The sequence below is a fragment of the Pteropus medius genome, unplaced genomic scaffold (genome assembly GCF_902729225.1).
Source record: "Pteropus medius unplaced genomic scaffold, Ma_sr-lr_union100, whole genome shotgun sequence".
Taxonomy (NCBI): Eukaryota; Metazoa; Chordata; class Mammalia; order Chiroptera; family Pteropodidae; genus Pteropus; species Pteropus medius.
The window spans coordinates 5427211-5450079 of NW_024355206.1; the positions used below are offsets into that span (position 1 = coordinate 5427211).

At 54.4% G+C, this 22869-nt stretch overlaps 1 protein-coding gene across 5 annotated transcripts in view; it reads right to left on the minus strand.

Moving 5' to 3' along the window:
* IL16 (interleukin 16) overlaps positions 1 to 22869 on the minus strand; it is an 88671-nt gene that overhangs the window by 38956 nt on the left and 26846 nt on the right. For all 5 annotated transcript variants that reach the window (XM_039858261.1, XM_039858260.1, XM_039858262.1 and 2 more), the window contains one exon: positions 15565 to 15975. In XM_039858261.1, coding sequence (XP_039714195.1) covers positions 15565 to 15873 — 309 coding nt within the window. In that variant the 5' untranslated portion in view covers positions 15874 to 15975. The remainder of the gene's footprint in view (positions 1 to 15564; positions 15976 to 22869) is intronic.

Consider the following 22869-nt stretch of genomic DNA (forward strand, 5'->3'; position numbering starts at 1 on the left):
GGGATCCTGCAAGAAACCACACATCAATTTCCCTTTACTTCTTGTGTATGTCCGTGTTTCGAATCAGAAAACTCGTCTTCCTTGGCACTCATTCTCCTTTTCAGCAGCAGGTGGCGCTGTATGAACCCGAACAAAATCACCTTCTCCACCAGACCCGCCCAGGGGGTGGCTAAAAGAACAGGGACTTTGTGGGAGGCTTAGTTCGGCTGAATTCTTTAGGCTCTATATTTCTAGAACTGAATTGTTTCATACAATATAATATTCAAAAGATAATCTTAACTACAGTGGTCTGAGGGCACGTCCTGATTCTCACGTGAACAGGCCCCACGTCATCACGCTCGGCAGTGAGACCGTGGAAGGAGAGAATCAAAACCGCTCCCGGGAGCTCTCGCAGGCCCTGTCCCTGAGCACAGGAGCCTCGTGAAGTGGCCCGTGGGTCTCCCTGTGCAGAGTATCCTTGAAATGTGTGTTTCCTCCGCAAATACCTACTAAGATCAACGTAAGTAAATACGTATACGCAAATTATGGAATACTAAGCATCTTTAAAATGATATTCATAGTGAATTTCGGTGATATAGGCATACCTCTATTATCACAGTAAGTAAATATAAAGATATTATAGTAGACTCTGACTATAATCATGCAAAATAGGCAAAGAAAAAAGGCTGGAAATAAATACGCCAGGACAGTAACATTCGTTCATTCGACAATGCTCGTTAAGCCCGCACGCCATCCCGGGCACCGTCCCGAGTGCCGAGGACAAGGTCCTGCCCGCGTGAAGCGGAATAGTGTGTTTGTTTGGTGAAGGGGTTGTGGGTTTTTTTGTTTGTTTGTTTGTTTTACAACTTTCTGCGTTTTCCATGTTTTCTTTTTTTACAAGGAGTGTGTATTACTTTCACAATAAGACCAGAAACAAAGGATTAGTTTGACATATCAACCGTCACCCTAGTAGACCTAAGACAGTATGTTCCACTGTTAAATTTCCTTTACTCTCTTTAAAGCTCTCTGTCCAAAACATGATTTAGAAATTGCTTGGCAAGTAAAGCCAACTGATGATGGGGGAATCATAGAAAACAGAGGGTTTGGGGTTTTTTTTGGGGGTTGTTCTTTGGTTTTGGTCCAGATTACCTGGAAATGGTTAATGCAGTCATATTCAGACGAGGGAATCTTTGAGTGTTTCAAGGATGGCTGCGGAAGAGCCTGTCCATACCCAGCCAGGTCAACCCCCGGACGCCCCCGCCCGCCCCATTCTACACATTCAGTGGCTCAGCCTCTCTCTGTCACGGCGCCAGGAGCGGCCGGCTGCCCCCTTGCACGTGGAGGTAGGTCACAGAGCCTTTCCTGCACGCACAAGGCAGCGCGGAGGAGCCCCTCCCCGCGCGGCTCTCTGTCAAAGCTGTCTCAGACACAGACGACAGGGGCTGGTCCCTTCCCCCCGCCATGCAGCAGGCTGTGAACCAGCCGGAGGCCCCATAATCTGCGTCTAACCAGGCGACTGTCGGTCTCTTGGACGGCTGTGTAAAACTGACGTGCTTCCCTTTGGCCTGGCTCACTGGACAGTTGCCACGGGGAAGAACGGGCACGTGCTGCCCCGAACCGAAGCCGAGACCTAAGTACCAATTTTCTATCAGTCACGTAAACAACAGCAGCAACGACAACTACATGGCCCTAAAAGCTCCCGAAACGAAGGCAGCGCACACGTTTTGTGGGCCTTTTATTTCCTGAACACCCACCAGGACCCGGGACTCGGCCAACTGGGATCATCTCAAGGCCTCGCTCAGTCTTTTTCATCCGTAAATCCCTGACCTTGGTGTTTCATCGGAAATGCACCAAGAGCCAGAGTGGACAGAGGATCGTGGGCTCAGCAGCGTTCAATCTCTCGTGACCCTGGACTTGGCACTGAATCGTCTGAGCTCAGTTCCTCCTTTGCAGGTGGACGGCTGAACTGGACGACCTGTGCCAGCGCTGACGGCGCCACACGTCCCACCGTAACCGCCGACCACGTTTAAGGAGCTCACGGGCTGCGTCCTCCCACACGAGCAAGGCCGGTAGATCATTCGCAAGCACGAAACGCCTTTCCTTGGCTCCCAGGGGGCCCTGGTCACTCTCGGCCCAGGGTGCCCCGGGTGGCCTCTCATCGGAGGAGCCTGCGAAGGCGCCCCCGCCCGCCTTCCCGCCAGCACACGCAACTCTTCCGTTCCTGCTGTCAAAGCGGGGGATTTGTCACTGAGGTCGGGGCCTGGCAGTCACCTCCACGCACATGTCCGCTGCTTCTCAGCAGAGGCGCGGTACGGGCGGCCGGTCTGTGGGAGGGTGCCCCATCATTACCTGAGTGGCAGTCTCCCTCAGTTATCGGGTGGCAGGGAAGTGAGCGTGGCTGTAAAAGGACGACAGGAAGGATCCCTCTGGTGACAGGAATGTCTGTCTGTCGACTCAAACCAGTCCCCTGACTGCGCTGTTTATGTCGCCGTTTCACCAGATACTCCCGGTCGGGGAGACGAAGGCAGACGGCTCTCAGATTATTTCCTTACAACTTCACGTGAATCTGCAATAATCTCAAAGACTTGAAACTACTTTAAAATCATATTTCCATACGCCGGAAAACAGTTAAAAAACAAAATTATTAAAGAGATGACATTTACAATTGTATCAGGAAATGAAGAAAGCCCAGGAACTAACCCAACGAAAAATATGTAAGCCCTTTCTGAAGACAAACATACAGCTTACTGAGGGGCATTACCGCCTAAGTAATGGAGAGAGAGTCATGAAAACAGGAAATTTTTATATTATATGATGTCAACCCCCCTCATTCATCTATAAATTTAGTGCAGTACTCACAAAATTTCAAGTACTTTTTAGAACATCACAAACTGATCCTTACTATCGAGAAGCAAAGGGCCCGAAACAGACATACCTAAATAAGCAAAAAGAGGGAAAATCTTCCGTACGAGGGAACAAAAACGACTTCATAAGAAGTAAAGTTTGGGCACGAGGGAAACAAACTGACCAACAAAAGAGAACGGAGAGCCTGCAAACAGCCTCACGTCCACAGGGGAAGCTCGGTTTGTGTCAGACCCCAGCACTGTGGGGAAAGAGGGGCCCTTCCATAGGTGCTGGGACAACTGGTGAGCCGTGTGGGGACAATGCCAGCGTATCCCTACACCTCACGGACTCCATTCCCGGTGGATTAAACACAAAAAAATGGAAGGTCAAACTCTAAGACAACAGCAGAGAACAGCCACTATGACGGAATGTTTAAAAAAGGATAAACTTCTTAAATAGGAGGCGAACGGCGCAAACTCTAAAGGACGTGACTGATAAATTCCACATGGAAATGAAGAACTTCTACTTATCAATGAAAAGAGTAAAATGACAAATTAAAAGCAGGGAGAAGATGGGAAAAGAAAAAGACCAACGACCTGAAAGAAAAGCAGAGAACGTCTGGACACGTAAGAGGAAGTCAGCAGGTCCCAGCTACAAGGAAACAAGTGACGAGAGACGTGCCAGCGGCGACGCATGTGGAAACCAATTGGCTAGGCCCAGGGCTGGAAAGGGTTTAGAGGCCCGATGACGCCAGGCACTGACGAGGACCCCGCCTGCTGAGGGAGGTGGGGGGCCGCTTGGCGCCGCCTGGTACGGAGCGGTCCCACCCCGGCTTCACGCCCTGCTCAAAGCCGCAGACGCCCAAGGAGGCACGAGTGAGCGTCCGCGGCAGCAGTCTCCGACGTAATGGGGAGAAACGGCGAAGGTGCCACGTGTCCCCTGACAGTGGAGTGGGCCAATGGATTGTTTGTGTTCACGCAACGGAATATCATAAAGCAAAGAAAACTCAATGACGACGACAAAATGAAATGACACGCATGAATGAACGTCTGGAACGTCCACCGAAGAGGAGTCGCCGTGGAGCTGCGTTTCCATCACCTCCAAACACCAGCAGGGCTGAGACTTCCGTTTCCGGGCCTCAGTTCTCCCTTTTGCTAAACACAACTAGGCGCCCCAGAAACCACTGCACGGGCCGAGAGGCCACGGCTGATGGCCGGCAACCTGGGGACTTGAGGATTGAGAAATGGTGACTCCCCGTGCTTTCTCTTCATCGACGATGTACCCTAACTGCGCGCTGGGGGCCTGTCACCCACAACTGCCAAGGGGCAAAGACAAGATATAAAACCAAAACAAGGCTCTCCGGGCCTGGCCAACGAGCGGGACAGGGGAAGCCTACGGAGACAGCGGGAGCCGCGCCCCCGCCCCAGCGCGAGGGTTCAGGCAGGGCCCCCATCTCCCTGCAGCGGTGGCGACAGCGAAGCCCCAGGCTGACCCAGCGCCCTCTGTAACTAGGACACGGGCAGGTGGAGGACCCACCCGGCAGGGCACCGTCAGCTGAGTGCTTCACGCTCCCGCCCCCACCCAGGGGCAAAAGGGACCCGGGCCGGCAGCTCCTGCGCCACCCCCTGCAGCAGATGGTCACCCGTGACCGGGCCAGCCGGACGGCGCCTCCTGTGCAGCGGGCAGGGCTGCAGGGACGGGGAGCTCCGGCAGCGCCAGAGGAGCGAGGCGTGCAGAGCGGCACTGCGGAGGCTCTGGAGACGAAAGCCTGCAAGGCTCCCCGCCCCCCGCACCTTTCCCCAAGCCCTCCCCGCTGGCTCCGACGCCAGCGCCCAGGCACACCGCTCCGACACCTCCGACAGGGAAGCCCCACTAGGGCTCACGTGGAGTTTGGGAGACAGGGAGCTGCACGGCCCAGAGCTGTGGGTGGCACTCCGCTTCCTGCGCGGGGACCACCCCTGCCTCCTGCCCCTCCTCCACACACGGGGCATGCGGCTGGCTCCGTGGGAGTCCTGGAGCCCATGGTCCTCCCCGGGGCTGCTCTTCTGTGGCGGGAAGAGGCGAGTGGCCAGAGGATTGGGTTTCCCAGTTGTCAAGGAAACCTGGGCCTCCGAGCCGCAAGCTGAACTGCTCACAGGCAGCGAGAGGAAAGGCCCTGTCTGCTCACGGGGGCCTTGGCCACCCTGTCTCCACCCACGGCACAGACGGCTGGTCTGACCTCATCGCAGCCTGAGTCACGCTACATGAGTGGCGACTTTCCCAACCAACATTTTGAATTTGTGAGAAAATAAAAAAATAAAAGCTGGATTTTCCACGCTGCTGCGGCCACTCCCTTGTGGATCAAAGCGCTCCGCACCCTTTTAGGGGGGCAGCCCCAGCGGGACCACGCGTCTGGTCTCATCTGGGGCTGTCCTACTCCCAGGGTCCAGTGACTCCAGACCCCAGCCGGTGGGAGGGCCCGAAGCCACGTCCAGTGTAAAGCCACGTGCCGGCTCAGAAAAGCAGCGCAAGCTCGGGCTGCGCCAGCAGACACCCCGCCTGATGGGCAGACGCGCGGTGCTCACCAAGGCGCCCGGCCGTTCCCGCCACGAATGTTTACAGAGCCATGACTATGTGCCGGCCCCGCTCCCATCCATTGCCATAAAGGATGCCGGCTCCATAGTCAGTAAACACAGGGCTTTAGGGTTATTCGGGAAACTGAGAAAATGATGTGGGAAGCCTCGGATTGCATCGCAGAGCTTGTGCGCCCAAAGCCACCTCTCCCCTGGGATTGTCCTATCAAGAGCCAATCACACCACTGTTGCGCACGTCGCTCGGCTGGAAGGGGGCCAGGCCAGGTGGCTGTTTGCTGGGGTGCAGGGGTGATGGTGAGAGAAGCGCAGGTGTCCATACGCTTGCACGTAAGGCCCCTTGTGGTACCCGTCGGTCCTGAGAACAGGAGAATGGGGACCATGGCCAGAGGCCGAGAGAGGAAGTGGTTCTCCCTACGCTACCACATCCCGGGGCACAACTCAGACGAGTCCCAGGATTCACGTGAACTTGAGTGTCGCAGTGCGTACAGGGGACAAACATGTTTTCAAACGTGTCTCACCGTGCCTGGTAACTTCTGAACGTTAGACCTTCGGCACGCGGCGCGGCACTGGCGCCCTCGCCCCTGCTCCCGCCCGTGCTCGTGGCCGGGCTGCTCGGGCGGGAGGAACGTGCCCGCCACGAGCCAAGCCAGAGAACCGCGGGAAGGAACGAAGAGCAGTACGGGGAGATGTGAAGCACTGTGGGTGACTCCAGACGCTGCAGAACCACCATCGTGCCCCGCTCTCCAGGGTCACGCACACGCAGAGCTGAAACGCGCGGCAGTTACACCGGGAAATGCGCGGGTGTGAACGGGGCTGTGTGCTCCCGGGCTTCGAACTGCATGAGAACCGACAAGCGCTCATCCGCGTGAGACTCAGAGAACAGTGAGATGGATAATTAACGAGCCGTCTAAAGAGGAGACGCAGTGGTGCGAAACACATTAATCTAAAAGAGGGCCAGAGAAAGAAAGCAAAATGTAAAACTTCGTGGACGACTACAAAGCAAAAGATAAGGCAGCAGAGAGAGGCCCACACACCCCTGAAATTTCATTAGATGTAACTTGTGTCATCATCCACTATTTTAAGATAAATGCTGAAAGATTGATAATCACATTTTACACCTCTTTTTTATCCAACAACCTAATATCCTGTCTCGACAAATTCCCATTGATGAAAATCATTCACAATATGTTCACTTATCTGACTACAGAAAAATCAATGTAGGAATTAATAGGGAGAGACAGAGAATCTAGGAAGTCCTCAACTGCCTGGAAGTTAAGTAATACATTTCTAAATAAACCACGAATCGCACAAGAAGTCACAGCAGAAAAAGACCCGCATCTATATTTACCTATCAGGTTAGCGAGCTACAACAATGAAAATATGAAATACCAAAATTGGTGGATGAAGATACTAAATTTAGAGAGAAATTTATAGCCTTAAATTAGAAAAAAGAAAAGCTGAAAATCAACCACCCAAGCTTCCATTCTTGAAAAATCTAGAAAAAAAGGGCAAAAAACTGGAATGTAGAAGAAAAATAATAAAGAGCTGAGCTAAATTAAGTAGAAAACATAGGACAGAGAAACTTCAACAAAATCAAATCTTTGAGAAGACATAAAATACATCCCTGTAATGACTGAAAGATTATTTGAGAGAGAGAGAGAGAGAGAGAGAGAGAGAAGAAGGAAGAAGACAAAGAGTCAGAATCAGGAATGAAACGGGCACGACCGCGGCTCCGACCACGGTCTTCGAAGCCATGCGCACACACAGACACACACACACGCACACGGAAGCGGGAAATCTGCACACGGTGAGTGGGTTTTTCCAATGTCAACGTGCTGTTTGTGATACTGAACTACAGTTTTGTAAAATGTTACCTTTGGGGGGAACTGGCAGAGGATCCACAGGATCTCTCTGCAGTACCCTTTACAACCTCGTGTAAATCTACAATTAATCTCGACATTTTTAATTAAAATGCACTAAGGTTTTATGAACTTTATGCTAATAAATTCAGAAATTCAGATGAAAGAAAAATTCTAAAAGTGCATCTTACTGAAACTGACATATGGGATGAAATAAAATAAAATTAAAAAGAAACTGAATAGTCCTGCATCTATTAAATAGATTCAATAGTAATTTAAAACTTTTGCACAAAGAAATCTCCAGGCCCAGATGGCTTGCAGGTGAATTCTTCTAACCACCGAAAAAAGTATAGTCAAACTACTTCAGAGGCTGGAAAGAGGAAACATTTCCTAATTCGTTTCATGAGGTCAACATACCTGCAATATGAAAACCAGACAAGGACCTTAAAAGAACGGAACATTTTAGGTTAATCTCTCTCACAAACTCAAATGGCAAAACTCACACACAAAATAGTAACGCATGAAGTCCACAATTATATTAAAAGGATGATATGTCATAGCCAGGTTGTGCTGATTCCAGGCATGCAACACTGTTTTAACATTCGAAAAAGTCCATCGATGCCATCCATATTAATGAGAACAAAGTAGAGAAATCCATGAGATTTTCTTAGTAACTACAGAAAAAAAAATTCATTTGATGAAACTCAACAATTCATGAGGGGAAACACGAAACTTCTTTTCCAATTGTAAATAGAGGGAAACTTCATCCATAAAGAGTGTTTACAAAAAAAAAAAAAAAAGTATAGCTAACATCATGCTTATGAGGAGAACACTGAAACTCCCCCACGTCGGGAATGAGGCGAGGGTGCCCACGTCTGTGCTTCCACCCAGCACGGTAGCGGATGGAGGCCCTGGCCAGCGGGACCGGGCAGGGGAGAAAACAGAAGCCTGACTATTCGAAAAGGGCCAAAAATGAACAGACCAATAACTACTAAGGAAATTGAGTCACTAATCAAAAAACTCCCAACAAACAAAAGTCCTAATCTTAAGTCCTAAGATGGCTTCACAGGTGAATTTCACCGAACACTCAAAAAAAAGAAAAAAAAAATTAACACCTACCCTTCCCAAACTATTCCAAAAAACCGAATAGAAGAGAAACCTCCCAAGATCGTGTTACGAGGCCAGCATTACCTTGATACCAAAACCAGACAAACACATTACGAAAAACACAAAATCATAGGCAAATATTTGTGATGACGTAGATGCAAAAATCCTTAATATTAGCAAAATGAATTCAGCAATACATTAAAAAGACTATACGCCAATATTAAGTGGTTCAATATCCACAAATCAATTAATGTGATATAGCACATAAAGAGAATGATAAAAATCATATATCAATAGATGCACAAAAAGTATATGACAAAATCTAACATCCACTTATGATAAAAACTCAGCAAAGTGGGAATAGAGGAAACATACCTCAATATAACGAAGGTCGTATTTGACAAAACTACAGCTAATGTCATATTCAATGGTGAAAAGCTAAGGTGTTAGGTCAGAAAAAAAAAACAAGGATGTTCACTTTCACATAGCCAAAGCAATCAGTCAAAAATACATAAAATAAAAGGCATCCAAATTGGAAAGCAGGTAAAACTGCCATTATTTGCAGATGACACGGTACTATGTATAGAAAACCCTCAAGAGTCCACCAAAAAACTATTAGAACTGATAAACGAGTTTAGTAAAGTAGGATACAAAATATTGAGAAATCAGGTGCATTTTTATATACCAATAATGAACTATCAGAAAGAGAAATTAAGAAAACAATCCCATTTACAATGGCATCAGAGAGAATCAAATATCTAGGAAAAAAGTTAACTAAGGAGGTAAAAGACTGTACTCGGAAAACTATAAGACAGTGAAGAAAGAAACCGAAGACACAAATAAATGAAAGCACACACTGTGCTAATGCGTAGGAAGAACTAACTTCATCAAAAATGTCTGCACTGCCCAAAGCAACCTACAGATTCATGCAATCTCTAGTGAAATACCAAGGGCATTTTGCACAGAACTAGAAGAAATAATCCACAGAGACCCCAAATAGCCAAAGCAATCTTGAGAAGGAACAGTTGGAGGCAAACTGTACCACAAGGCTGGAGTCATCGAAAGGCCATGGTCCCGGCGTAAAAGGCACACAGGTCGATGAAACAGCAGAGAGCTCAGAAGTAAACCCACACCTGGACGGTGCATCAACCTGTGACAGGTGGCGAGGGTGCGCCACGTGGGGAAACTGGACAGACGTGGAAAACAACGAAACGACTGCTTTCTTGCACCCGACATGACCATAAACTCTGAACGAATTAAAGACTTAAATGTAAGACCTCAAACCACAAAACTCCTAGAAGGTAACATAGGCAGTAAACTCTGTGCCATCGCCCTTAGCAGTGTTTCTGGATATGTCTCCTCAGGCGAGGGAAACGAAAAAAAATAAACAAACAAATAGGACTCCATCAAACTAAAACGTTTTTTTCACAGTGAACGAAGCCATTCACAAAACAGAAAGACAACCTACCGAATGGGAGAAGATATTTGCCAGTGATCATCCAATAAAGGGTTAATATCCAAACTCATACAACTTAACACCAAAAACAACCCACAAAAAACAAAAAAAAACCAATCTGATTAAAAATCGAGCAGAGGACCTGAATAGACATTTCTCCAAAGAGGACATACACATGGCCAACAGACAAATGAAAAAATGCTCAACCTCACTAACCATCAGAGAAATGCAAATTAAAACCACCATGAGATATCACCTCACACCTGTCAGAATGGCCATCAAAAAATCAACAAACAAGTGTTGGCCAGGATGTGGGAATCCTCTGCACTGCTGGTAGGGTTATAAATTAGTGAAGCCATAATGAAAAACAGTACAAAGTTTCTTCGAAAAATTAAAAATAGAATTACCTTATATCTTAGCAATTCCATTTCTGGGTATTTATCCAAAGAAACCCAAAACAGTAATTCGAGAAGAGCTATGCACCCTTATGTTCACTGCAGCACTATTTACAAAAGCCAACGTATGGAAGCAACTTAAGTGCCCATCAACAGACGATGAGATAAAGAAGTTACGGTTCATATATACAATGGAATATTAGCCACAGAAAAGAATGAAATCTTATCATCTGTGACAACATGGACGGACCTAGAGGGTATTATGCTCAGTGCAGTCAGTCAGAGAGAGACAAATGCCGTATCACTTCACTTATATGTGGAACCTAAAGAACAAAATAAAGGAACAAACAGAAACGAACTCGTAGATACAGAGAACCAGTGGATGGTTAGCAGAGGGCAAAGGATTCGAAGGGGTGGGTGGAAAAGGCGAAGGAATTAAGTACAAACTGCCATCTACAGAAACAGTCACGGGTGCAAAGGGCTGCAGAGGGAATGTGGTCAGTAATATCGTGGTAACTGCATGTGGTGCCAGGTGGGCAGCGGGCCTGCCGGGGGGTCACTGCCTGAGTTATGTAAGGCTCTGCTCGCTACGCTGCACACCTGAAGCTAATGTAATCCGGAGTATGAACTGTAATGGAGAAAAATTTTAAACGGCCAAAAAATGATTGTGTATGCTGAAAAACAAACCCCAAACTACAGTCACACTTTGGGGAAATATATTATGTAAAGAATTGGGAGATTCAACACTGTGAAGACTCAGTTCTTTTCAAATAGATCTATCGAGTCAATGCGATTCCAATAAAAATTCCAACAGAACAGCCAAGTTTACTTTGAAGAAAAAAGCTGGAGGATTTACATCCCCAGATACCAAAAAACTTATAGACCTGTCAAAATTAAAACTTTACGACATCACTGCAAGGAAAAATAATACGAGACTAATGGGTCAGAAAGGAGTCCAGAAAGAGACAGACAGACGTGGTTCTCGACTCATAAAAAGACGACACGGTGTGAGGGGGCAAGGACAAGCATTTCAGAAAGTAGTGTGAGGTCAGCTGGAGAGCAAAACTATTTTTCATTTCTATCTTACAACGCACAGAAAAATCTATTTCATGTGAATTTAAGATTCAAATATGAAAGGTAATAAACAAAGCTTCTTGAAGAAGCTTGGGGAAGTGTCTTTATGATCGTTCAGAAGACGACAGCTTCTTCAAAAAGATCCCTCCGTAAACGTGAGGCCAGGCTAGACCTGCGGGATGAGTGTCTCCCCGCTTCCGGGCTTCCGCCCGCCCACCTGCGCCCCCTCTGGCTCCCTCCTGACTCTCCAAGAAGCCCCTCTTCTGCCCTCCGTGCCCATCTGCAGGGCCATGGGCAGCTGTGCACAGGATGGACCTGAGCTCGACCTGAGCTCGCTCCTTGTTCTCAGACTGCTTCTAGGTCACAGTAATCCAGCTGGACCCACCCCCCTCTCCACCGCCAAGGGCACAATCCTGTTTCTTACTCCCTGGCGGACAGCTCACAGCAGGTGCTTCCCCGGTGTTTGAAGGAGGAGGAGGAAAGGAATGGGGGACAAAGGGAGAAAGGAAGAGGAAGAGGGGGAGCCTGAGTGAACTTCGGCTCCACTGGACTGGCCTTCTCCGTGGCCGTGGCACGCTAAAATGCTCCCTCCCTTCGGAAAAAGACGGCGGTCTGGAGTAGCCCCGGAGCCTCCGCAAAGGTCTGAGTTATAAATAGTGCTGTGTGTCTGTCCGTTAGGTTAGGGAGTCTGGCCTTTAACGTCCTCCCATCTGAATTCCTCCCCGAGCCTGGCAGTGCCCCTGAAGGAGGAGCCCAGGGCACCTTCGGGAGGACACAGCTCGGGCGCTGCCACTCTCGGCTCCGCGTCCCTGGGCCGTGATCTACTCGCCAGGCTGTGCCAAGCACAACACAGCCAGTGAGGCTTTTTTTAACTGGGCTTTGTAACTTCCCCGTCGTTCATATTCACGCTGGGCGTTTCTAGAGGAGACGCTGATGTCACCGCCCGCCTTCCAGATGCTGTCTTGGAACCAGTGTGACCGTGCCGTTGCTGAGGCCCAGCTAAGTCTCGCCTGGGTGCAGCGCCAGGCGAGATGCAGGGCAGAGGCCAGGGGGTCTCCACAAGAAAGGGATGTCGGGACTGGCTGTCACTTTTGACCTTTCTGCCCTGGCACTTTTGATAAGGGACCTGCTCAAGACAGCTCAATCCCTCACTTGCTTCAAACTCATTAATGGACAGGTAAGGGTTACCTGTGCTGCTTAAAAAGGGAAAAGACAGCAGGTTCTGACGTGGCCAGCGCCCTCTGCCTCCTCAGTCCACCTGCACGTCACCCCGCCCCCCACGCTCAGCCAGCGTTGAGCCCCCGGCACGCCCTCCGCGTGTTCAGACCCCTCACCAGGGTGGGCTTCGCTTGGGTGTCCCACTGTCAACAGCACCTGGGGACTTCCTTCCCCACACGCAGCTGCCCATCCCTGCTGAGCGCGCCCCTGGCCTCCCCCAAACTCCCGCTCCCACGTCCGGACAGAGGGATGGCCCGCTTCGTCCGTCTCCTTCGCCGGCCTGTGAGCACCGCGGGAGCTCCGACTCACTGCCTGGCACACGGAAGCACTCGTCACGCTACCGAACTCCTTAACTACCTAACTGCTCAGGATCACGCAGTGTCCCCATCCCAAGACAGGAAGAATAACAATCCTCGTCGAGCAAGGGCTAGGTGCGGTGGGCTGTTTCAGGGAGATTTTCTCACGAGTGGTTAATCATAACGTTATCCAGATGACGCCCGTCAGTAAGGTTCTGCGTTTCGCAGGTAAGAGAGCCGAGGCAGAGAGGTGGCGCGGCTTGCCAGGGACCACGCGGTACCAAGTGGGAAAGCTGGACTCGCACCCGCGCAGGCAGCGTGACTGGCCCCTCGGTGCCACAGGCCCTGCCCCCGCAGCGACAGCGCTGTGGCCACCTCGCTGCCAGGGCTGCTGGGGGAGACAACAGGACGGGACCTGTGGGAACGTGTTTTAAAGCACAGTGCGGTGCATGTATGAGGCACGAAGCGATGGCCAGGGGCAGCTCGTCCTGGACCACTGTCCCCCTGCGCGCGGTCCCCGGGCTTCCGCAGGCATCCGGCCTCCTGCTCCACGACCACTGCCGCGCACGGAGCCAGACGCTGCCCGGGGCCCCGACGGGGCCGCCTCACCCAGGCCTTGGCCCGTGCAGTCCCCTTGGCCCGCTCACTGTCCTCCCGGGCACCTCTGGCCTGCTGCTGACCACTCTTCCAGCCCCAAGAGCTTCCGACTCAGAGCTCAGCACCTCCTTTACCCGAACTGCAGGCTCAAAACCTGCAGACGAACTCGCCTCCGTCCCTCGCTCACACTCGACACGCCACATCCTTCCGTCCGCAAGTCCTGTGCACTTTGCCTTGAAACTCCGTCCTGATGCGACCCCACTCGGTCCTCTCCTGCTGCCCCCTCAGCACAGCTGTGGGGCTCCCTGACGCACCCCTGCGCCCCGTCCTGCCCGGCAGCTTGAGCGCTCCTGGCAAGGAGCACGCCAGTGCCCCGCTCAGCCTTCCATCTCCTCCTCTCCTTCTGAGAACACTCCAAGCCTGGCCACGGCGAGCACCCCGCTTCCATCTCCTACCGTTCCCCCTCTCCCTGCCCTCCCTGACGCTGTGCCCTCTGCCAGGCCGCTCCTCCCTGAGACGCTCACGTGACTCGCTGCTCCGCTCCTTGCTCAAATGCCACTTTTAGAAAAGCCTCCGTCACCACCTTTTCAAAAAAGGCAGCGAGCCTGCTGCCGCTCCCTGCCCCCTTACCCTGCTCACTGGTCTTCAGGGCCCTTCACTGCTGAATATCACAAAGTTAATACGCACCTCGCCCCACCAGGACCGAGGTGGCAGGGGGCACAGACGGTCTGCCCAGCTCCGCCCGAGACCCGAGTGGGCACAGCCCGGTGCCCCCTCGCCACGTGCTGACTGGGCTCACGCCGGCCCCGGGACGGCCCCCTCCTCCTCTGGAGCCCCCAAAGCCCCCGGGTGTTTTTCCCGATCTGCTTTAGACAACGTCCCCACGGTGTCCGGCGCAGAACAGGTGCTCAGGCCATACGCGCACCATGAAGCAGAAACGAGAGACATTCGTCGTGGAGTCTGGACTCCCGGGACGATTTCTGAGTCCGTTTGCCTGCACTCTGACCTGTGTCATGGAGACCGTCTTTAACGCATCTGACTCTCGGCTGGCGGACTGCAAACAGGTCACGTGATTCATGGCAAACCAGGAGCCCAGCCGGGCTCCCCCAACCCCCCGGGGCTGCGGGTCCACCCTTCCACCCAAACTTGCAATAGAGTCACATCGCGGGGGATGGAGCAGCCCGGGCCGGGTGGGCCCTGTAGGAAGCTGCCTGTGTCTGGAGATGACTGGGGCTGTCCCCTCCATGTGACCCCCGACCTGTCACACGATGTTGTTCATCAGACACATGCTAAGCCATGATTTTCTCAAGGAGACCAGCTGTGCGAAGGGACCGGGTCCTCCGCAGGTGCTGGGACGCCTTCCCTGCTGGCTGTTGACAGTCGTGCCTGTGCCCAGTGGGATGTCCAGTGGGGTGTGGGAGAAACCCCTGGGCTGGCCCGTCACCGAGTGAACCCAGCTAGCTCCAAGGTTCGGGGCTGTTCAGACCCTTGAGAAATCCCACCTGTAACAGAAGGCTGAAGGCCCAGCACCTGAGGGACAACTGGAGGGTCAGATTCTCTAGTCGGCCTCTATCTCACGGCACCCTGCAACTCCTACCTCCTTGTGACAGCCGAAACGGAAATACGGTCCCAGCACAAGAGAAAACACTCTGAATTCAGGCACTCGGTCTTCCGTCCCCGCTTCCCTTGGGGCTCCACGCGCCCCTTCGGTACTCACGCCCGTGCTGGACCGGACAGGAGGCACGTGGGAACGCTCCCCGCATGCACTCACGCATCCGGGGCCCCTGCCCTGCCTGATGAAAGGCGCCCTCCTCCACCCGGCCCTGGAAGCCAGTCCCTGACAGCTTCTCCGCTGGGAGTGACGTGAGCTGCCCATGGTCTGCCACATACGGCCTGTCGGGAGCCGAGAACTTCCCAGCACGTTGCGGCAGGGACCAAGGCTCAGATGACTTCCAGCCGACACCGTATCTTGCCCGATCTCAGGCAACATCGACTGACTGAGCCTGAGGCACTACCACGTTCACTGCTGTCATTCCAGGGGACCCTGCTCAAGTTTCTCCTGGCTTTTGTTCGGAATGCGAACCCTGTGCCTTCCCGCCTTTGGAATAAAAGTGCTCAAAGCCTCCAGCTCACGACACCAGACACCAGCCCGCGTCCCAGAAGTACCTTCGTGAAGAACATCCTCCTGCCGTTCTTGCCTCGGTCCCTCCCAGCGGCTCGGACGGCGGCCTCAGAGCACAGCGTCAGATCGGGGACGCTGCCGGGCCCAGCCTCCGACGTGTCTGCCAGCTGCTCAGGTGAGTGGAAGACGCCTTCCTCGCCCCGACCCCGCGAGACCTCAAAGGGACCGGGGCCCTGCTCGTCGGGGCTGGAGCCGTCGTCGCTGGCCTTGGCGTTACAGAGGACCAGGGACCGGGAGATGGACCGGAACTTGGTGGCTTTTCTGCTCCTTCCAGATCGGCTGTGCGGCTCCATCCTCAGGGGAGGACGTGAGGCTGCCCTTCTTCCTGTCCTGGTCCCTGGCCCTCGGTTGACGTGTGGTGGCTGCACTGGACTTAGCCACCCCTTCGTAGGTCCCTGGAGGAGGAAACAGGAAGAAGCCACGAGACTTGCTGCTGACAAGTGGAACCAGACCAGGGCCCTGGAGCCGAGCCTCGCGTGCCCAGGCCCATGGCACAGGACGGTCGTCCCTCGGGGTCCCTGGCCCTTCCGGCCTGCGGCCAAATGGGGCTAAGTGAGCCCGAGGGGTCCCCATCCTCTCTCCATCAAGGCTCGTGGAGGCCAGAGCGTCTCTGATCCACACCCTCACCCCACACACAGGGAAAGGGAGGCCCAGAGAGGTACGAAATCGGAGCCACAGCGAGCGCCCGCAGGAGAGCCAGCAGTCGGTCACGGGGGCTGCAGGGATCAGAAGCGGTGCTTGCGCGACGTTTAACCTGGGAAGCCATTCTTCAGACAGCAGTCTGCGGGTCAGAGGTGGAAAGGGTGGAGAGGGCACCGAGCCCAGCGTGAAGACCACTGATGTCTGTGCCCCGGTCCCAGAGAAAGGGTGGGAGCGTGGGGTGATGTGCGTGGAGAAAGGAGACAGCCGGGCAGTGCCTGCCACAGGCCTTAGCACGCGACAGGCCCTTGGCAAACCTGTGTGCCCTTCCCTGGGCCTGAGGTCACTCCTCGGCCAGTGTCACAGCCCGGCCTAGGGCCTCCTGCCATCACCCGTGGCCGCTGGATCAACCCCTTGCAGCCTGACGGGTCAAAGACTGGCTTCGCACAGCAGGTCGACAGCGTCACTGGCAGCGAGCTTTGCCGAGAGGCGCCGCCCATGGAGTCAGTTTCCATGAGGCAGGTGGCAAAGGGGCCTGTGGCTGCCCCCAGTGAGCGACGCGGGCTCAGGCCGCCAATCAAGCTCGCTGCCAGAGCAGCGACTGCGGGGCACTCCCGGCCCGGTGGCCCTGTCTGTGCGCATCCAGCACCGAAGCAGGAAGAGCAGAGGCTCCCGGCACTTCATCAGACAGAAACCCTATCCCACGAAACTTCTGAAGACTGGTTTTTAACACCCGAGTTGCACAAATTTACTTTTTTCTGCATTATTAGCCTTTTAATTTTATTGGTTTATTCACCAACCATCTAGAGCAGCCAATAGCAATGAATTAAAGTGAATGAATGTGTAAGAGCCCAGTGTCCCCCAGGCACTGTTCGAGATGTTTTACTCTAAGCTAATTCAGTGCTGGTCCACTCCTTCAAGGACCCCCTGGCCAGCATCCCGAAGTCCTGTACTGTAGTCCCTCCATCTGCGATGACAGTGACGCCCCAGCGCAGGCTGCAGGTTTCGGAGCCCTGCAGGGGACACGCCGACACTTAGGCAGCCGGGTGTCATAAGCCATCGCTGCCACCAACGGGGCCTCCGGCTCTGCCAGCAACTGTACCACAGGCTCCACCATTAGCTTGATCACTCATTCTCAGCAATGACTAAAACTCCACCTTCTTAAAAACCAGACTTACATCTCTCTTCATCATAAACAGGTAAGGTGAACTTCTTCACATAAATGTAAAAGTTATCAGATAGCGATTTCCCCGACTTTCCGCCGCTGGATTCCCACATCCATTCCCCCTGCCCCCACATCTGTGTAGACCTTTTGTGATGAAACGCTCGCCCCCCCGTCCCCCGCCCCGGCTCAGTGAATGGCACCTGTCAGATCTTCGGTATTGGATGCCTGCATTTAAAGTATGAAGGTGTTCCCTGACCAAATGACACCAGTCAAGGAGAACCAGTCATCTGAATACCCTCACCTGGCCTCTCCCGAATGGGGAACCAAGAGCTGGCGTAGAAACCCCATCTCAAACAAGCCCATGAGCTGCCCGTGCTCAGCTCACCACGAAGACGCGGGGAACACTCTGCAAACGTGGGAGAACGCGGTAAACCTTGCGCTGCACAGACAGCAGCGGAAAAAAATGTGTGTGTGTCTGTAAGATGATATTTGGTTTGCATTTTGGTAAGAAATTACATATCATCTAAGATTATTTCTATTTCTCTCCGCGTGCGCGCGCGCGCGCGCGCACACACACAGACAATTTGCTTTTGAGCCTTGGAGGGGGCTCGGCCTGAACCAGGAAGATTCCACTTGGAAAGAGGAGCGGATGGCTCCATGTCACACAGGGAGCGAGGCATCTGCTGGAAGACAGTCCCCGGCAGAGAGCAGCAGGTCCGCCAGCCATCACACAGAGCCAGCCCAGGGACGGACGCCCGCCCCACGCCTAGAGCCAGTGGAGTGACTGACAGGCAAAGGGCAGGCCCCCCGGTCAGGGTCAGGAATGCCCGTGAACGTGCCGCCTGGGCAGAAGGAGCCTGCGGGCAGTGGGGAGGCCTCCTCCGGGTGCCCGCCGACCCTGTCCTACCCTGTCCCTCCCTTCTCTCTCCCCTCACACAGCCCAGTCCTGAGGATGAGGTCTAGGCTGATACCGTGAAAATCCCAGACCCAGATGCTCCCAGGGCCGCAGGGCAAGGATGAGTGACACCCCTGTGCCCACCCGACCCCCGGAAGCTGCTTCCTCCTCACCTCACTATGAACACGGAGCCCACGATTCCCTCCCAGGTGATGTTGGCTTCTGCTCCTACTCCGACCCCAGCACAGCGTCCAAACGTGAAATTAAGTTCCAGCAGCCCAGACCTTCCCCCCACCACCACGCAGCAGACAGGCCAGCCTCCTGTCTCGGTGAATGGCCACCTGTCCGAGAGGCTGCCCGGGGACATTCACTCACCTGGGCCCACTTGCCTCCCTGCTCACAGTCCCCAGGGCTGCCACCTCCCTCGCTTCTCTGTCCACCTGCCCAGCAGTGACCAGGGCACCATTTACCCAGGACAGCCTGGGGCCCGGGGCAGAGATGGCAAAGAATGAGACATGGACACGCTTTCCCCACAGAGGCGGGTCTGCACGTCAGATCCCAGGCTCTGACGCTGGGACGCTGTGGGTCGGCCCTGCCTTCACCACCTGCTCCAGACAGGTGACTCGGGACGAATGAGTGTGACCTGGCGCGGATCCGCTGGGACCCCCGCCGCAGCCATCTGACTTCTCTGCGGGAAGAACCGTGCTGCAGGGAAGGGCTGCCAGCGCGGGAGGCCCAGCCTCGGGGCAAAGGCTGCCATCTGCTGGGCTGGCAGAGAACGCCCAGGGGGCCAGGCCAGCACCCCAGGGAGCCTCCCTGCCCTCCCGGGTCAGCCCGCAGCTGGGAAGGCGGGAGGGGAACAACCTCGCACACCATATAGCTTTACAAAACGTCCACCTGCACGACCCTGCCATCTGTCCGGTCAATGTCATCGGATCCATTTTACAAGAGAAAGAGTCACTGCACAAAAATTCGTTCAGCACCTATCATGCGCCAGGCCTGGTGACCGTGGGTCTCAGCCCATCACTGGCCCGGCAAGGTCTCCCAGCTCCCTGGGTGGATGCTCAGGTTTGAGAGCCAGGGGCCTGACACGGAGCACAGAGAACCACAGCGCAAAGGGACAAAGCGCTTCTGTTTGTCCTATCAGGATTGTGGCCATGTACCAGGGAACTTCCCCCACGCATGTCCCCTTGGAGAGCCTCGTCTAAGGTGACATTTAACCCATCTGCCCCCTGACGGCCATCCCACACGTAACTGCTGAGCACAGGCTCTGTGAGCCGTCGGTGCCCTCTGCGGCCCGGGCGTGCCCCTCCCTTCCAGGGGAACAGCATGCTTCCAGCTACTCGCACCAAATGTTTCAGGGCTTCCTGGGGTTTTAATGAGGGAGTAGGTGCCACCCGTAGGAGCCCTTGGAATGCCACATGAGGCTGCAGAGACTCGGCCACTGCTGGGAGATCAGGCCACGGTGCCAAGGGAGGCACACTGGAGTCAAGGCTGCCTTTGTCAGCGGGTGTGGGGGACAGTCCCATGCTGCAGGGCTGTCTGCAGTGCGGGGAGCGTGGGCCTCGGGCGCTCTGCTCACTCCCAGACCCTCTAGTTCCCTGGGGCTGCCGGCTGCGGGCCCCCAAGGCCACCTTGCGGGCGGGAGGGCTGGGAGAGCCGCCAGCCTCCCACACGAGGCCCGCGTAAGCGGTGCCTGAGCCAGAGCCTGCCTCCCGCTGTGGCTGGGCTCACAGACGGTGCGTTCGGTCCACGGGACAGCTGAGACGCCGCCAGACCCTCGGTGGTGCAGGGCGTCTGGTCTGCGCCTCAGAGTGGGACCTATCGCATCTGTGCCCCAGGACCTCCTCCGGGAAAGGGGGTCTCTGACCGCGTCCCAGTCTCCACAGGCCGGCTCCCCGGGCCTGACGGGGCGGGGCGACAAAGGTCCAGCCGAGAGCCCCCTGGGTGGAACTCGGGCGCCGAGTTCACGGCAAGCGCCGCCGAGGTCGTGCCGTGGGACCTTGGTCCCATCTCGGCTGCGGTCTCCTCACCTGCCGAACCAGACCCCCCACCGCGGGGAGCCCCCGAGAGACTGAGGAGGGAGAGGGGACCCCTCGCTAACAGCGCTCAGCTGCGCGCCGTCAGCGATCGCCACATGCTCCTTACTGGGCTTTTTCCTTACAGCACGAAGACAAATCAAAATTCTCCCCAGCGGGACGCACTGGACTTGCACACGCACACACAGCTCCGTTTTCACCTGTATGAAGCACGGGGACATCTGCAGATGGCTTTCGTGCACGAGACGCTCTGCCGAGCACTGCGTTTCATTTTAGCCTCTCGCCAGCTCTGTGGGGCAGGTCCTATTTTTATGCCCACTTCGCAGGCGGGGTGACTAGAGCAAGCAGCTTGCCCTTCCAGAGCACGCAGGTGCTGGCATGCGGCAGCCTACAAAGCTGTGTCTGGGCACCTCGCAGCCCCTGGACGCAGCCACAGGCAGTGCCACCTGGCCGGCCTGGGAGAGGTGAACGGCCCAGGGGAGACAGCCCATAGGGCCCAGGGACCCACTTGACAAGCAATTCTGATGCCTGCTAAGCTTTCATAACCAAACACCTAAATGGTAGTGCACAGAGCATGATGCACACCATGGCACAAAGTGACAAAGCCGCTCCTGCATGCCCCGTCACACGCACAGCTATGGACCAGGAGGTCTTTCCCACACGTCCCCCTACAGAGCCAGCATCTTCTGGGATTGCGCGATGATCTATGTACAAGGTGATATTTTATTTTTTAATTATTTTATTCTATATGTCTATATTCCTTGTGGTTTTTTTCCTCCCTTTCCTTAATGACTAAAATCACGCACATTTGTCGTAGCAAATCAAAATCTTCAGGAGGCAAAAGGAAACGTGCTTGCTCTCTGGAACACCGCAAGGTCGCCTCCTGTTCTGGGCAAACAGCAAAGCGAATGGGGAGTGCTTGGGGTCGGGGCGGCTTCTACACTGGTGGCTGTCAATGTGGGGAAGTCCCTTCATCTTCAGCCTCCTCCTCCACGCAACGGGAACGATTGCCACCATCTGACAGGGCTGCTGAGCCTAAGCAAGGAGCTGCCCGGTGTCCTTTAAAACTCCTTGGCGAGTCCTTATGCTGTGACCTGCCTGTCATGATGCAGGATATAACGGAACAGCTGCTACGAGCCGCGGAGCTCCACCGACAGCGACTCAGATTCCCACCCGGTTGGCACCGACTTCCAATCGGAGGGCCGAGGCCGGAACGCGGTGACGGAACCGGAAGCCCTCATCCGCGGACGCAGAGCGCGGCCCAGGAAGCCACGCCGCCGTGACGCGCTCGCTCCCACGGGCATGCCGCGCCCGGGCTCTTCCCCTCCCTCCCCGAGCCACGACGACACACAGCTCCACACCGAAGTCTTCCTGTACGTGAAAATTCTAGCGAACGTGACTCTTGTCAAGATGGCAGAGTAGGGAAACACTGAGCTCGCCTACCACAGCCACATCCAAGTTACAGTGAAATTATAGAACCCTCGCCCCGGGAACCATCGAAGTCTAGCCGAACCGAACTCCTACAGCTAAGGGTGTGTGGGAGAAGCCACGTCGAGGCGTAGGGGAGGCAGAGACACGGAGCAGGCTGGTCCCACACCCACGATGTGGCAGTCAGAATCAGAGAGTTTGGCTGAGGTGGTCCCCTCGAGGAGCCGAGGGTCCCAGCTGAGCCAGGGGCACCAGTGGCAGGAAGAGGAGTCCCCACAACATCTGGCTGTGCAAATTTGGGACTCTGCTGGGAGAGACAAGGTGGCTGGATACCCAGGTGTTGTCTTCGGGGGCCTGAGCACGCACTCACTCGCTCACACTCACTCGCTCACACTCGCTCGCACACGCTCGCCCTAAGTTTCAGCAAAGGGACAGCAGATCAAAAAGCACCAGGGACATACGGGGAGGAAATGAATTTTCTGACTTCCAGGTGAAGGTCAGGGGGTTAGCTCCGCCGGACAGAAGTGCTGGCAGATGCCACTGTCCCTTGGTTGAGCCTGCCCCCCACCCAGAATGCAGGCACAGGCAAGGGCCAAATCTGAGTGTCCATCAACCTGGCTATCGCTGCTCGCCCCACCCAACCCGCACCAGTCCAAACCTCTTTCAGTGGCTGCTCTTTGCAAGTGGCTGGACTTGGCCCAAACTGCAGACTTTCCTAAAACCTCTCAAAGGTTCATAAACCCCAAACAATCAGAGGCTGGCCTCAGTGGCTCCCACCCCAGCACAAGTGGCAGCTGGCCTTCGTCCCCAGCTTAGCCTCTGCCAGCTGCCCCCAGGCCCAGCACAGGCAGCTACCAACTGCAGATCACTCTGTAGCTCCTACTAGGTGGCCTTGGGCTGGGCACAGGCACTTGGCCCCTCCCAAGAGGCCCCAGAACCCACAGGCCCCAGCAACACCTGGTGGCTGCTTCAGACCAAACCAGAGGATCACCCAATTAGACCCACAAAAGACACACCCAAAGGGTGGACTTGTCAGGCCCCGGATCCCCACAAAAGCAAATCCTCCTTGGTGGGGTCTGACCCTTACAGCACCTCATCTGCTGTCGTCTTGCCGGTCCTCACA